The sequence below is a fragment of the Lissotriton vulgaris genome, chromosome 9 (genome assembly GCF_964263255.1).
Source record: "Lissotriton vulgaris chromosome 9, aLisVul1.2, whole genome shotgun sequence".
Classification (NCBI taxonomy): domain Eukaryota; kingdom Metazoa; phylum Chordata; class Amphibia; order Caudata; family Salamandridae; genus Lissotriton; species Lissotriton vulgaris.
In genome coordinates, this window is record NC_141697.1 from 456,601,211 (window position 1) to 456,617,562 (window position 16,352).

The window sequence follows — 16,352 nt, forward strand, 5'->3', positions numbered from 1 at the left end:
TGATAGTGAAATTTCCTTTCTTCCATTTATCTTCTACAGCATGCTATGCATATCCCTTGAACCAAGGCACCTCTGCCTACCTATTTCTTTGTCTCCTTGACTTTAAATTTCTCTATACCTTTGTGCTACTACTCTCCTTCCCACGCTTTAACCATTCTGTTTTCATGTTTTATCATCAGGTTTTGACTTATAATGCTGACAGAGGGCATCTTACACATCAAATGTTGAGTTGTCTGAATTTTATCTGCACTATTAAGGGTAAAGGTTATGATATGTATGTTCTTCTTATTGTAGATGTATGCTGAGAAAATTCGACCAATGGTGCGTGATGGTGTTTATTTTATGTATGAAGCGCTTCATGGTCCCCCAAAGAAAATTTTGGTTGAAGGTGCAAATGCAGCACTACTTGACATTGACTTTGGTAAGTTGACTAAAGCAATCACACTGATTGACATCCAGCACATCTTTACAATTCATGAATTGTATTGTACTGGTAGTTATATAGTGCTTTCCAATCCTGACGAGACACTAAAATGCCTTCTGGATGCATTGCTCATTACTCTGTGGGTCTCCTACAACATTAGAGGAATTTGTAATACATCTGAGTCAAAATTTGACATGAGTGTAGTAAAACAATTGTCACGCCATTTGTAAGCAGTTGGTATGAAATGTATCTAGCCATCTGTTATATAAAGCTTTCACACAAACTGGCATGCAAAAGGTCCTGCATAGGTTATGTAATCATGTAGGGGTCCAGTCAAGTGATTATGAATACAATCATGTAGTGATCCAACCCATCAACGGACGTCCTCCGAAGAAGTACCTAGAGTCAGATGTGAGCAGGAAAGGGCCCTGGGGAAATCCCTAAGTTGCCAGGGTACTTAGCTGGAACAAGGATATTGAAAGTTTTTTGGGAAACACCACTTACGGTCATAAAAGATGAAGCCTTGATGAAGTTCCCACAGTTTATGGAATGAAACGCGTTAGCTAGACAGTATATGTAAATACAAAAAAAGCAATGTAAAAAGAGAAAATAAAGGTTTAGATAAAATCAGCTTGATTGGACCTCTCTACCTGGTGCACCACCATATGCTTTACTGATGGAAAAAGCAGGCTGCTGACAGTTGCTCTGTGGGTCCATGAAGAAGACAAGAGAAGAGCACGCTCTTAGCCCAGCCTCACAAAAAAATAACACAATGGTGGCTGCTGCTCAGTAGAGAGAGGAGCAGAGTAGGGACAGCTACCAGAAACATTTTGTGGTCCAGCTGTGGTGCCTCACAGGGTATCCACTGCGGAGAAGGGCTGGCTCAGTGATGGCTGATATTGGCACAAATATCGCAACACCAAAGGCAGAATAGTGCTGGAAAATGGCACCCGCAGGAGGAAGCCTGCACACTGCATGGCTGGGGCGAGGTAGTATCCTTCATAATAGTAGGAGAGGCTCAAGTTTAAGGGTATAGAAGGTTATTTTGGTCGCGTTGGGTAATTTCACCTCCCCGTCTTTTACACTCCCATGTGGGGTACCCCAGGGTTCTTTTTTAAGTCCTACACTTTTTAATATATGTGTCTCGGAACTGGCATCTCTCATCAGATCTTTTGGAATGGCATTAACATCATAGGCGGATGACACCCAAATTTTGGTAACCATCAGCAAAAATACAGTACCACCATGAAATAGATTTAGGGACTGTAGGACAGCAGTCAGCTCATGGATGAGCTCGCACTGACTCAAGCTAAATTCTGTGAGAACAGAGGTGATTCTGTTCTGTAATTTTCACCCTCCTGGTCCCAGATTTGGTTGCCAGATGACCTGGGATCAGCACCTATCCCAGTCCCCAAAGTAAAAAATTAGGGTGTAATGAAAGACCAGAAACTGGATTTTGAAGCTCAAGTTAAGGCAATTTCGTCATCATGTTTCTTTCTGCTTAAAGCACTTGAGAAAATCCTACTTCTGATCCCAACAGAAAGCAGGAAAATGTAGTCACTTCCCTAGTCCTTTCTAAACTGGACTACTGTAATGTGTTATAGCTTGGTATGGTATGAAGCAATTACGTAGACTCCAGATAATCCAAAACGTGGCCGCAAGGCTTCTCCTGGGAATTCTCAAATTCTAGTCTTTGGGAACCCATCTCCAGAGACTACACTGACTACCAATTATAAGTCGGATCAATTTTAAAACCCTGTATATTACTTACAAAGCACTACACGGGACTGGCCCTCAGTTTCTAAAACACTCTTTGCACTGGTACTCTCTAAACAGATGCTTAAGATCACAAGAGGCAAAAGTGATACTCACTCAGAGATTCCTCAAAGCACGCTAGGGTGGGAGAAGATTTGTGGTGGGAGCACAAGGCTTTAGAACTCCCTCCCGTTCAACATCAGAAATCTGCCTTCCCTAATGCTTTTCCATCAAGACCTGTCTATTCCTTGACTAATGCTTGTGATTGCTTCTCGGTTTGCTAGCACAAGACACCACTGGTATTCGTGCACAGTGAACATTTTTTAACATAACATAACATAGCACTCAGATCACGAAAGTCACAATAATTAATGACTGATTAACCTATCATGGGTGTGTGTGGACCCCTAAGACTGGAAAAGAGAAAAGAGGAATTTCCTACAGGGATGAATAACAAGAGGCCTCTAGACATGTGTAAGAGTGCTAGTCAGAGGCCACTGACAATTCCAAACGGGTCATTGGATGGGGACGACTAAAGCAGTGGACAGTAGACTGATGGCCAATTGATTTGTAAACTGGTCATGTACATAAGCATGGAAGTTGTCTTTCCTTTAAGCCGCTCCCCCTGGGTTAATCTGCTTAGGGATAATCTGAGTGGCCTTACCAAACGTACCTGAGCTCCTAAGTACTGGGCCTGTTTTCATTGTTGCTAGGGTAGGATCATGGAGAGATTCGGTTAGACAGGGTATATCGACCAGGTCAAAAATGGCCATCATGCGCTCAGAGGCCATGTGACATTATCTACAAATTTCATTACTTCTTAGAGAAATAAGTGTTACTTCAGGAGGCAAGCATAAGACCGGAGAAAGACTTCCAGAACTCTACAATCAAAATCTTCCAGGATTTATCACAATCCATGTTGGCACAGTGCTCAACCTTCAGAACAATCACTGAAAAGGTTCCAGTATAGGTAGTGGTTTGGCTTTTGAATATAAGTACCAATCCTACCACCTTACAGATTAGTTGGAAGCAGCACATATTCTGTGACTTGCTGTTCCAGAGAGGAAGGATGCATCTAACAGACCTGTGCCTCACCCAGCCCAAGACACCCTGGCGACTGGGGGCCCTGGAGTATGGTAGAAGCAAGGATTATGAAGGGAGAGAGGAGTGAATGGAAAGAAGATGAAACACAATAAAGAACACTGAGGTATAATTTGCCAAGGTGGGGATCTGCCTCACAAAATGTTTAGGTGGATGTGGGTTCTGTGAATTTTTGGGTCCCCATTTCTCTATTTTGAGGGGCTTGCTTTCTGAGCTTACGGTGAACCCAGTGAGTTTAGTGAGTAATAATGCTTTTGGTTACAAGCCACAAACATGTGATATAGTGTGAAAAGCTATATCAAATCACTCCTAAGCATTTGGAGAAGATACATAAATATGTTAACTAGAAGGGGGGTGAGGGGTGTGGGGAGAAGAATATCTATATTCCCTGAGCTTGTCACCTTAGTCGAGGAGTCATTGAGGTGGGGTGGGCTGGCCTATACTGTACGGAGGAGGTAGGGTATTATGTGGCACGTTTGCGGTCATGATTCAGTGTTTCTGGTTGGTGATCCTGCATTAAGTACCCACAGGCCTTTATGATGTGAAGTCAAAGGTGAATTCAAAGAAATTCAAAGATGTTATTTTTGTTTCTTAACGTATAAACTTTGGGTAAGACATTGGATTGTTAGTTGACTAGGGTTTGAGCCCTGGTCAAACAGTAACCACAACCCTTGAGGGACAAATCAACCATAAATGAACCTATGTTCTACCCTCTAGTAGCTTGGCACAGAGCAGTCAAGCTTAATTCAAAGGCAATGTATAAAATATGTGTGCAACACTTCACTCTGTAATGAGTGGGACCATCACACCAAAAATAATATCACACCTAGTTAGAAAAATAAAGTTATTGTTAAAAAAAAATACCAAATCTACAAAAATACAATCAGTAGAACCAGAGTTATGCAAGTGTAAAGATTACATTAAAATAGTGCCAAGAAGCACAAAGCACCAATTATGATTATTTCCTTCACGCCAGACTGAGACAAAGCCACAGGTTCAGTCCGACTGCGATGGAGCGTGGGCCGGCTACAGGGCCCACTTAGACCCATTATACAGAGCACCTCAAGTCCTTGTTTGTGGAGCATTGTGAGGATCTGCTTCAAAGGTGAATTGCACAGCCAAAATGATGCATCGGTTCCAAGATGTGGTGAGGCTGCAGTACAAGGTCCTGTGCCGTTGAGGATCTTGTTGATGAGGGCTTGCGATGCAAAGTCCGGCATTGAGAATGCATTGCACAGTCAGGGTCATGCGTCACTTCCCAGAAGCTGTAAGGCTACGATGTGGATTCTATCATTGTGGCTGGCTTGGTTGAGGGATGAGAGCATCCTCGAGACTCAAGTCAGAAGCCAGCCAACTAGCCCTTGAAGTTACTCTGATTGTCCTGGGTTCAACAGATGCAAGTCCAGTCCTTCTTACCCAGGCAGGAGTGCAGCAGGCAGCAGGTCAGAACAGCAGGGCATCAGTTCTTCAGAACAGCAGTCCAGCAGAGTAGCAGTCTTTTCAGCAGCACAGCAGTGCTTCTTCCTGGCAGGGTATCCACAGGTCCAAGGGCAATCCCACTTAATGAAGTCAGAGGTGCAAAAAAATAATTTCTTCTGTTTCCTCCCAATTTTCGCTTAAAGACTGTGGGTGAGAGGTCTTTTTCCATTGCATTGCACATTCGAAGGAATACAATATGATGAAGACTTTGTTATTTCCAGCTCTAATAACACTGGGGTACCTTTTTCCTGCAATTGATTTCTACAGTATGTCTATGTGAAAGTGTTGAAACACTTTGGGTTTTTAGCACTAATATCCTAGATAGGATGATATGATATATGATGTTCCTTACAAATGCTTAAACTAAATGAAACTACTTATGAGTAATGCCCCATCTTCAATAGTGGAAGAAGCTGTGATAGGCAAGATAGACATTTCAGACCATGCCCTCATGATGCTGAATTTAGATATGGGGAAAATACACCCTAGAGCAATTTGGTGGGTGCTACACCAGGTCATGCTAAAGCACCCTGGGGCTTATTTATAAGCCCTGTGCGCCACTGGTGTGTCACTTTTTCCCATGGTAAAAGTGATGTACCTGTGGGGCAAGGGGCTTGTAAATAAGACCCCCTGTGTTCTAAAAAGAGTTAGGGAAACAGATTGAGGGGAGAATCTCCAGAGGGAGTATGGAGTGTGCTAAAGGAAGCAATGAGGGGAAAATGTATTGAGCTTATGTGACACCTCATGCATTCCTAGAGCAGTAAAAATTCGAAAACCGAAATGGAGGTGTAAACCCCAGAAACAGAATACCATCCTTAATTATGCTATGTAAATGGACTGCTTTGAAGGGGTAATTAAGAAAACTATTTGTGCATAGGGTAGAGCTTCTTTACCTAAAACATGGAGTTTATGTGCATGGAAATAGTATAAGGTGGGCACCTCCTTGGCATACTAGCTTAGGGTAAGAGAGAGAGAGATGGACTACAACAGGTTATCAAGACAGCAGCTGGGTAAGGGAGTGTGCACAGTGAGGAAGTAAAGCTATATGAATTTCAAAAGTATTGCACTTTCCTGCTATACTGCGGAGAGACACTTGTATACCCAACGGGCATCCTGCATTCAAAGAGTACAGCAATCCACTCTCACCATATCTGTCAAAAAGGTAAGAAAAGGAACATTGGCCCTGAAAAATAGGAATGCTACAAGGATACAAGGCTAGCCCATTATGGTAGGTGAACTTTAGGTAGAATATGTACATGGAAGGAATTGCTCCCTAGGAGCGTAGAACGCACACCCACACACTTATAGGTTATCATATGCTCAAAAGGAGCACAGTTCAAATATAGATGTAGAGGTTTTAATGGCATGATCCATAGGAAAAAGAAATAGATCAGTGCGTCGTGAGGTGAGAACTCTCCTAGGATTGATCAAACCTCGAAGGCATGATGTGACGGTCTGTACTGCTGGCCCTCCTTTTTAGGTCTCTCCCACTAGACAAATCAAGCTGCCAGGATGTGAAAATACATATTGTATGTTTATACTGGGCTTACAGCCCTTTCATTGCTTCTCATTAGTTGGCTTTGCTGTCACTTTCATTTGATTTGAATTCTATTGGTTATCTTGTGGGGGCACTTTCCATCCTTTAATTGTGTTTGTCCCTCCCCTGGAGCATAGCCTCATTACTTGTTTCCTTCCAATTCTTTCTGTTCATGCACTATTATTTTCTTTTTAGTTAAGAATTGAATGAGAGTATATGTACTTTCCAGTTTTCTCCCTCACATACTTTTATTCCCCCCTCCAACATGCTCCGTGCTGCACTCTCTCACCCATGTGATTCTTCTGCATTTTTTTCCATGTTGTGCTCCACCATTGTGTGCTGCTCACCAGTGTTGCATTCTCATTCATGTGCTTCTCCCTTGAGTGCTGTTTCCTCCTACAATTGACTGCTGCACACCCAGTCTTTTTTAATCTACCATTTCTTTTTTTGGTTGGAAAACAAGACAGCATATTGCTGACCCACCCACCTTAAAAGCACTTTTGTGCTACATTTATTAATACTTTTTTTTACTCACCGATCCATCTCAAATCGATAAATAAAAAAAACACCTGAGTCATTTTGTAGGCATGCATGCGTAATAGAGCATGCACGCACATCGAACATGATGTTGGTGCTGTGCTGCTTTATCGCATTTTTTAATCTTTAAGCTATGCTGTGCAACATGGCTAAAAGGCATTGGTAAATCTAGTAGTTCCCAAAGGCGAGACCTATTAGCTTTGCCAATGCTTGTTCTAAATTGCTTGTTATGGCCTAACAATTGAGCCAGGTGATGCCTTTCTTTAATTCTTTCACCTCAAGATATGTGTGTAACTTCTTTGCTAACTTAATTGTGTTAGAAATGGGGTCTCTAGTTCACAGAGGTAGTCGGTACCTTTGTCCAAATAGGGACCCTTGCTTCTAGTCAGAGTAAGGGGGATACACACCTTAGATAACCCCTGCTCACCCTCTGGGTAGCTTGGCCCAAGCAGACAGACTTATTCCAAAGGCAATGTGTAAAGTATGTGTACTCAAAACACACAGTAATACAGTGATCACAAATGGACACCACACCAGTTTACAAAAATAAAGTATCTTTATTGAAACTCAACAAGACCAAAATGACAAAAATCCATGTAATAAAAATACGACTTTAAAAAGGCTTCAAACAACTTGGCCCATAGAAAACTATGGACGCGTGATTTCTCTCAAAGTACCTGTAGTTGCGACAAAATTTACTTGGCCAAACAGCTGCAGAGATGGGAAGCACCGAAAAACAAAGAGATGCATCAGTTCCTGGGAACCTGGGTAGGCAATTCAACAGTTCTTCTGCACACAGGAGAAGCAATGCGTTGAATCCGTTCTGTAGGGGGAAGTGATGCGTCAAATCTGAGTCAGTTCTGAACTGCAGGTGATGCGCCAGGAAAACTTGCCGCACAGGTACGATGCGTGGAAATCTGAAATGTGTTGGTGATTGGTGGGGCGGAGTTGAGTAGCGTTGTGTCAGTTTCTTCAGCTGCGATCCCTTGATGCCTCTGTTCTTGCAGCAGCGACAGGTGCTGCATCGGTTTCAGCAGCAGCTTGGCGAGGCGTGGAAATTCTTCTTGCATAGAAGTGCTGTGTCGGAAAAACAGCCACAAAAAGAGCGATGAGTCAATTTTCTTGTAGTTACGTTGCTTTTCCAGCTGTCAACAGCAGGAACAACCTCCTAGGGCCCAACACAGTCAGAGGTACACCTCTTGGCAGGTCAGAACTCACAGCAAGGAAGTTCAGGGGAGCTGGGGGTGAGGTCTTTGTGTCGCTGAGACTTCAGAACAGGAGGCGAACTCTACTCAAGCACTTGGAGATCTTCCTCATACAGGGGAGCACAGCACACAGCACAGTCCTTCTCCTTTCCTTGGCAGAAACAGTTACTGCAGTCCAACCGTAGACAGCACACAACAAAGGGGCAGTACTTCTCCTCCAGTTTCTCCAGCTCTTTTCCTTGGCAAAGGTTCCTCTTAATTGCCGAAGTAGTCTAAAGTTCAGGGGTTTTAGGTCTAATACTTATACCCCAAAATGTCTTTGTTCTCTTTGTGCAAAGGTCTTGGAGCCAAGTCCAAACCAGTTCTGTCCTCACTGGTGCAGTATGAACACAGGGGGTTTAGGCAGTATTGTGCAAGGAGAAAGGCCCTATTCAGGTACAAAGCAATCTCATCCCAATACTCTAAATTCAAGCAAGGTCAATTCAAATCAGCTCTGGGTCATCCAAGAAGGGCCAGGCACACTTCAACCCCCGCCAAAACTCCCTAGTGGTTGTCTACAGTGAATGCTCACATGGCAATTGACTCTGTCAACCAAACCATTGGCTTGAGGTCTGAACAGAGCCACTCTTTCATGTTTAACCCCCACACTACACAAGAATTCCTTCATTGTCCTAGAAAACAACTGCACCCCATTGTCAGACCCTAGGATTTTAGAGATACCCTCATTTATGAACACCCTCTCCAAAAATTCTATGACTTTCTTTGTATGAATGTAATCAGTAGCCTCTACCTTGTCTTTGTGGACCTGCGGGCCGCATTCGATCTGGTTCCTAGGGAGAGGCTCTGGACGGTGCTGGAGGAACTTGGTCTCCCTCCCTACTTATTAGATGCCCTAATCAGACTTCACACTGGGAATTACGCTCAGGTGAGGTGTGGGAAAAGCGGGGAATTATCAGCCCTCTTCCCTGTCACCCGGGGCGTACGCCAGGGTTGCGTTCTGGCCCCCACTCTTTTTAGTTTGTATGTTAATGGCCTGATAGATAAACTTAATTGTGTCAGGGACAACGATGCTCCACGCCTGGCTACTGGTAGGGTGCCCGCTCTGATGTTCGCGGGCGACACTTTGTTGTTGTCGCGGACATCATCAGGCATCCAGCGGGTCCTGCTTGGGTTTGTCTCCTTTTGTGCCTCGCGGGGATTGGAGGTCAACTTGGAGAAAACCAAGTTCATGATCTTCAATCCCCCGAAGCACACTCGCCCAAATCCCATACTGAATGGAACTCCACTAGAGTGAGTCAAGACTTTTATATACCTGGGGGTGACTTTGACTGAGCACTTTACATGGGACCACCAGGTTTCTAAATCTTCCCTGAGACTTGCACAGATTATGGGAGGCGTAGGCAGACGCCACAGAGCCTCAACTTTTAAACCAGTTACCCCTGCCCTTGAGATATACAAAATACAGGTCAGGTCTGCAGCTTTGTACGCTGCAGAACTCTGGGGACACACAAATGTATGCAACTTACTGAAGGTCGAACAGGCCTTCATGCGACATCTGGTTGCTCTCCCCCAAAGTACGCCCCTCGTACCACTACGCTTGGATTTGGGCTTGGAACCTATTAATGATTTGGTAGCTGCACGACCTCTGCTCTACTGGAGAAGGCTCTGGTCTGTGCCGGAGCTTGTATCCTTTAGAGTAGAGTTCATTACAATTTGGGGGCAGCTAAAGAACAAGAACATACCCTGGTTGGCACATGTAAAGGCTCTCCTCTACCAAATTGGCCTACCCCAACTTTGGGATACACCGGAGGACTGCTGCATGAGGATGCAAAGGACTGTATTAGTGGCGGATGTAAGATCGCATAACCTCAAAATGCTACATTGTTCAACTTCCCTGGGCAGGCTGTCTACTGAGTTCCTACTGATGAAAGCCGAATCCAGGACGGAGGTTTTTCTGGACCTAGTGCAGCCTCCACTTGCAAGAAAACTATACATCCAACTGAGGCACGGCTCTATACCGATTGGGGCATCGACATCTAGATGGGCAAAAATGATGGAGGCCAACTGCCCTGCTTGTAAATATTGTAGGGAAGACATTGTACATATCTTTTTTTTCTGTCCGGCATATAGTGAAATTCGGAAATGCTGGATTATCCCATTATGCAAAAACCTGGATTTCAGACATTATGTACAAGCTTGCAGAGTTTTAACCTATGATACCGCCCCTCCCATTGTTTTTGCTCTCTCTCGATTTTTACTTGGCATGTGGCGGAGAAGAACTGTTTTTATTAATAAGAAATAACAGACTATTACTTCCCACTTTTTTCTTATCTTTGATAACCCAAGTTTAATAACTTTATAAATCTCAATGTATTTATGTTTTTTATTTCTGTGCCTGTACATAATTTATTGTACTTTTATGGTCATTGACCGAAATAAAGTTATCAAAGTATAAGGAATCAGTAGTCTCAACAACAAACCACTTGGAATCCACCATTATGTATTTATTCTGCAACACAAGTTTGGATACCGTTCCCAAAAAATAAATAGCCACTCTCTCCCAAGGCTGTTTGGGCAGGACCACACAGCTCAGAGGAGACTGTCTTACAATTTTTGTTTTATCAATATTGGCACAGCATAGCACTCCTTAACTACCCCTTCCACATCCCTGACTATTCCAGGCCACCAAAATGATTGCTGCACACGCCTTTTAGTCATATTGAGACCCGGATGCCCTTCATGTGCAGCATGGATTATTTTCCTTCTGAATTTCTCAGATGGTATAAACTGTTCCTCTTTAATAGTTTCCCATCACACACACTCAATTCCCCCTCCACATGGAGGTAGCCTTTAAACCGGACATCATTAGCTTGATCCTTCTCCCAACTTTCAAACACACACTTGACCACCTATAGCAATAAATTATCTTCCGACATCACCTCATCACATTCCTCCTGCACAAGAGCCACTTCTTCACCCCCATCTATTACCTTCTCAACATCTCCATCTGTCCGTAGGTCCATCTCATCCATTGACATCCTTGACAAACAATCAGCAATCACATTCTTCAATCCCTTAACGTTCTCCATTTCAAAATTATACTCGAACACAGACAACATCCGCCTGGCTATCCTTAGCAGTATATTTCCCTCCAAGCACTTGCCCCCTTCAAACAAATTAATAAGGGGCTTGTGCTCAGTATGGACTTTAAAATGTAAACCCCAGACCAAGTATCTGAAATGCTTTACTCCGTCGCAATATGCCAGGGCTTTTCCCTCAATAACTGAATAGGAGACCTCAGCATTCTGAAGACGACTAGAGGCAAATCCAATAATCCTATCCTGGCCATCCTTCACCTGAACTGCCCCAATTCCCACATTGCTTGCATCAGCTGTTATGTACATCTTAGCCATAACGTTAAAGTGACCTAATGTAAGAGCATGAAGAATGCCATCCTTCACTTCGCTGAAAGCCTAATCAAAATTCTTATTGCATATAAAAGTTGCACCTTTTTTCATCAGCAATATTAAAAATTTCACAATCTCAGTAATTCCGGCCACAAATTTTGAACAATTTTCTGGTAACCTAAGGAAGGACTTCAATTTTTCCTTGTTAAGTGGTGTAAGGGCATTTTCCACCACTGAAACAATATTTTTCTTGATTCCATCCTTGGATATTTCATGTCCTAAATATGTAACCTGTGTCCTTCTCAGTTGACATTTTTCTTTCTTTATAGTCAACCCATGACTTTCCTTCATTTCAACACCTTATCCAGATATTCCACACAATTTTTCCCTAAAATCAACACATCATCCTGAAAACAAAGAACTTCAAGTCCCCCTAATATCTGTTGCATGATATTTTGAAAACCGCTGAGGCCAATGCTAACCCAAAAGGCATACTACAATGTCGGTAGGCCCCCAGCAGTGTAACAAATGAGGTAAGATGTTTGGATTCCTCATTCAGAGCGATTTGATGATACACCGCAGATATGTCAATCACATTAAAAATGTTACCCCCTCCCATAGCTGTCAACATTTCAGAAATGTTCAGTAAGGGTTGTCTATCCACCCATATATTTCTGTTCAGGTCACGTCACTCCACACACAACCAAATCTTGACCTCCTCCTTAGGCATTGCCACCACAGGGTGCCAACCACTCCAAAGCCTCAATAGGCCCGATTATACCCTTCTCCAATAACTTCTCTAACTCCTTCTGTAAAGGCTCCCTCATTAGATGGGGGGCATTCCTTACTCTAAATACAACTGGGGTAGCATTTGTTTTAGATGAATCCGTTGTGAGAAACCTTCAAGTCTGCCTAACCTGTCAGTAAACACTCCAGAATACGTATGCATTATCACCATACCATACCCTTCTAAAATATCACCATCCTTCTCAACATTATGCACTCCCAATGTCATAACTGGTATTTCAGCATTAGGATTTAGGATTATATTGAGATCTTTCTGGTGCTGCCAACCTAAAAGATCAGAACCCTGTTTTGTTATGTACACTCGACCTAACACTTTTTTACCATCAAAGCTTATCACCATGCACTTCAAACCCCAGTATCTCTATGGTCTTTCCACTGTATCCTACAGCTTTGATATCTGACTTACTCCACCCAGGATCCACCCCCACCTAGTTTCTATAATACTTGTCCCTAGATAACCGGGTGCAGAGACTTCCAGAATCCACCAACATCCCACATCACACTCATCTAAACTTATATTGCAATGAACTTTTTTCAATTTGTTTGTACTTTCCCTGCCTACACCTTTAGCCTGGAAAGCTGCATCACTCACAGACCTTTCACACGCCTCCACATCCAATACCAGCTCATGTATATTTTCACAAGTGTTTTCTACCTCTTGCACCTTGGCAGATTGGACTCTTGTCCTACAAACTTTGGAGAGATGTCCCTTCCTGTCACAATTTCAACATGTCTCATTCCTAGCCATGCACTTGGTACTAGACGCAATGGGGCCAGGGGCATCAGAGCAGTAGCATTTGATTACTTCGACACCAAGATGGTGGAGCAAATTTGCCGGTTTCCTCAAATGACCATATTTGTCGGCACCAATTGCCAACGTGTAAGTAATTAACAACTTCCTCCACTGTTTCCACGGTACTGATGGATCCCCAGGAGTAGCGAGGAATGTAGGCAGCGGAGCCTAACCCTGATCTGCCACAATAACGCAGTCAAAGACCCCTCATACATTAATTTCTATGTGCAAAGAATATATAAGGCAATGGAGTGCAACACAACAAAATAGAGTCCAAACCTGCAAAGAAATATAATATTAAATTCAAAGAGCACAAAAAACAACTAAAATAACTAATCAACACAATAAATTAATAAAACAAACTACCATAACAAACTGCTTCAGCTTTGTGAAAATCTAGCTCTGCAGAAATGTTCAACTTCAGTATCATTCACCAGTTTCCTCCTGGTAGTTGTTTCTTCGGTTGTAGTCATAGTGAAAAGCTCTTTCAGTGGATCCTTTATTTCCTCAGTATGTTGAATTTTTTATTCTGTTAAGATTAAATTGTTCCCATAAATTTCAGAATACTTTTCTATGCACCATCATTTATTCACCATGCACGCTATTGAAATCTATGAAAGATGTCCCAAACAAACAAAATGGCCGCGTAAGATGGAGTGAATTAGAGCTTCTTTTCCTCCCAAGCAACAAATACTACGTCACCCAGCAGGTGAGGACACAAACTAAGGCACAACTGGATGCTGTGGCACCCATAATCTACCAGGCAAGGGAAAAGAAGAAATCAAGCATGATTAGATGCTGTGTCACCGGAGATCCTCGAGGCATGGCGCAAGCACCCACAAGATGATCAGGTAAACAAGTAATGAGTTTGCAGTTGGTAATTGAAAATAAACATGCAGCAACAGTTGCAAGCGTAAGGTAACTGAAATTTGGCAATTTCAATGAAGCAATCTCAGCAGGCCAAAAAGCAAGTCTCAGAAGTGCTAAGCTACACGTACGTACCAAAAGTCAAATCCAGGATGAAACCTACCGCTTGTTACAATAAGCTCGTTGTTACTCTCCTAATAATACAGCATGTCGCATAGAATACACAATTAAAGCATCAATTAACTCATGGTCAAAAATGGTAAATCCGCCATTGAGTACAGACAGCAGATGCTTCATTAACGATCAATTAGAGCACTGTGCACCATGAGTTTCATATGTAGATTGGTTTGTAGAGGAATTAAATAAATCCTTACAATTCCTTGTCAAAGGTCGAAGGCACTTCACGTCTGTCCCCTGCACAGACCTCAGGTTCAACTCGATGCCAGTTATGTAGAGATCCACATAGACATATGTATAGTAAAAGTATGTTTATTCGTTATCAAGTACTTACAGCTTACTCCTCCAATTTCCCAGCTTCAACTCCCTCTCCTTCAAAGGAGCACATTCCTTCCACTGGTTCCAAGTTCTATCTCATGTTGAGGATTCCAACAACTCCACAACCACCCTCATTATCCCGTTGGCATTGTGTGCCCACCTAAAGGTCACATGGTCCATACCATTTTCTAGATCATGACATAGTACTGCCACCCTGGACACAAGTTCAGAATCCAGATCTATGCAAAGGCACAGATAATATAGATAATAGAAGGTCCTACTCCGTGAGTCACACATGCCCCACCTCCCATTTAGGACTGTATGATTATAGAGTCCCCCTAAAATTAGAAAAGTGTCTGTCTGCTCTATCACTGTGGGATTAGCTCATCAGAACAGGCTGAGAAACTGTGTCAGTGACCAAATTTGCCTTCCGGCAAGGAAATGCCAAAAGCCTCCTAGCAATGCAAAATGTTCCAGTCAGAGCAGATCGTCGTGTGAAAAAGGATCTTCACTTCGTGATTTCAGGAAATAGAACTTCTTTCTTCCTTCCAGTGGTGCTACCGAATATTGACGCCCAGAATATTGTGGTACAAGAATATCAAAAACAGAATAACGCTGGACAAAATTTCGAAAGGTAAGTGCATGTAGGGAAGAATAGATTTACTATTTCTAACTCATAATTCCCAGGTAAAGAAAATCTACACTTATTTACCTAACAATATTGTTTTTGATATTTTGTCCTCAATATTCTGGGGTGAATATTCAGGGTGCACAGCCTCCCCTCCATCCCCCAAAGAACACAATTAAAATGACGTTGTGCCTATTACCGGTAAGCATGCCTGAATAAACTGTTGTATTTAGAGATCTCTGTTTGGCCTCTTCAGTGCTGGCACCACAAATGTATGCTTGTTTGTTCTTATATCCGTCCCTTCAGTTTACCCATGCAAATGAACAATAAACTAAGGGGCTTATTCGCGAGAGGGTTACGTCGCGTTTGCACCACACAGTAATGCTACATGCATGAGCAAACCTCCACCTCAGATTTTTGAAGCTGTGAAAAGGCAATTTGCGTGGCCTGAGTGGCTTTACAAATGTGGAGTAACGGAACTCAGCACATATCACTGCATTGCATAACTCTGCCCTGGGATGATGTTCTTTGAGCGTTGCGTGGGTGCTCCCACATAACGCTCATGGATTTTGAGAAACTTGTAAACCTGGGGATGCTCCAAAATGTTACACCTTCTCAGGGGAGACATGGCGAGGAGAAATATCTCTTTTCCTCCTCATTTAATCTGTGTGTGCTGCTTTCTGTAGCACACATTGAAAGAGGATTATGCTTCTGAGGATTGTTTTGGTGCAGGAAGGGACACCTTCCTGAACTAAAACAAGCCTCTATACAACACAGGCACCCTTGCACCATGGTGGGTGCCTGCATTGGCGCTAGGCTGTTAAAAGGGCGTCAGCCAAGGGAAAGGAAAGTAAATACAGTGCATTCCTGCCCTTTCCCTGTCATACAGTGCATCGCAGTAAGGTGACCTGCTGATCTGCATTGCATCACAAGCTCTTAAATAAGCCCCTCAATTTAGGGAGGCAAGTATTTATGGCACAAGGATATAAATGCTGAAGCATTTAAAAACACAAAAGTATTATTTAGACATTGTTAATCTGTTGAAAATGTAATATACATATGCAAAATTGGACAATCATGCTACTACGTAATAATAGTTTTCCTTCATGCTAAACCATTTTAATTAATCTTTTTCAGGTACTTACCCATTTGTGACATCATCAAACTGCACTGTGGGTGGTGTGTGCACTGGTCTTGGTATACCTCCACAGAATATTGGACAAGTCTACGGTGTAGTAAAGGCTTACACTACTAGAGTTGGGATTGGTGCTTTTCCCACTGAGCAAATAAATGTAAGTCTTTCATGTAACAAGGGTA

General features: G+C 42.8%; 1 protein-coding gene across 1 annotated transcript in view; it reads left to right on the plus strand.

Annotated features, from left to right (window-relative positions):
* Nucleotides 1–16,352, plus strand: part of ADSS1 (adenylosuccinate synthase 1) — a 478,155-nt gene that overhangs the window by 353,468 nt on the left and 108,335 nt on the right. The window contains exons 8-9 of the mRNA XM_086937899.1: nucleotides 295–421; nucleotides 16,173–16,327. Of these exons, the coding sequence (XP_086794025.1) occupies nucleotides 295–421; nucleotides 16,173–16,327 (282 nt within the window). The remainder of the gene's footprint in view (nucleotides 1–294; nucleotides 422–16,172; nucleotides 16,328–16,352) is intronic.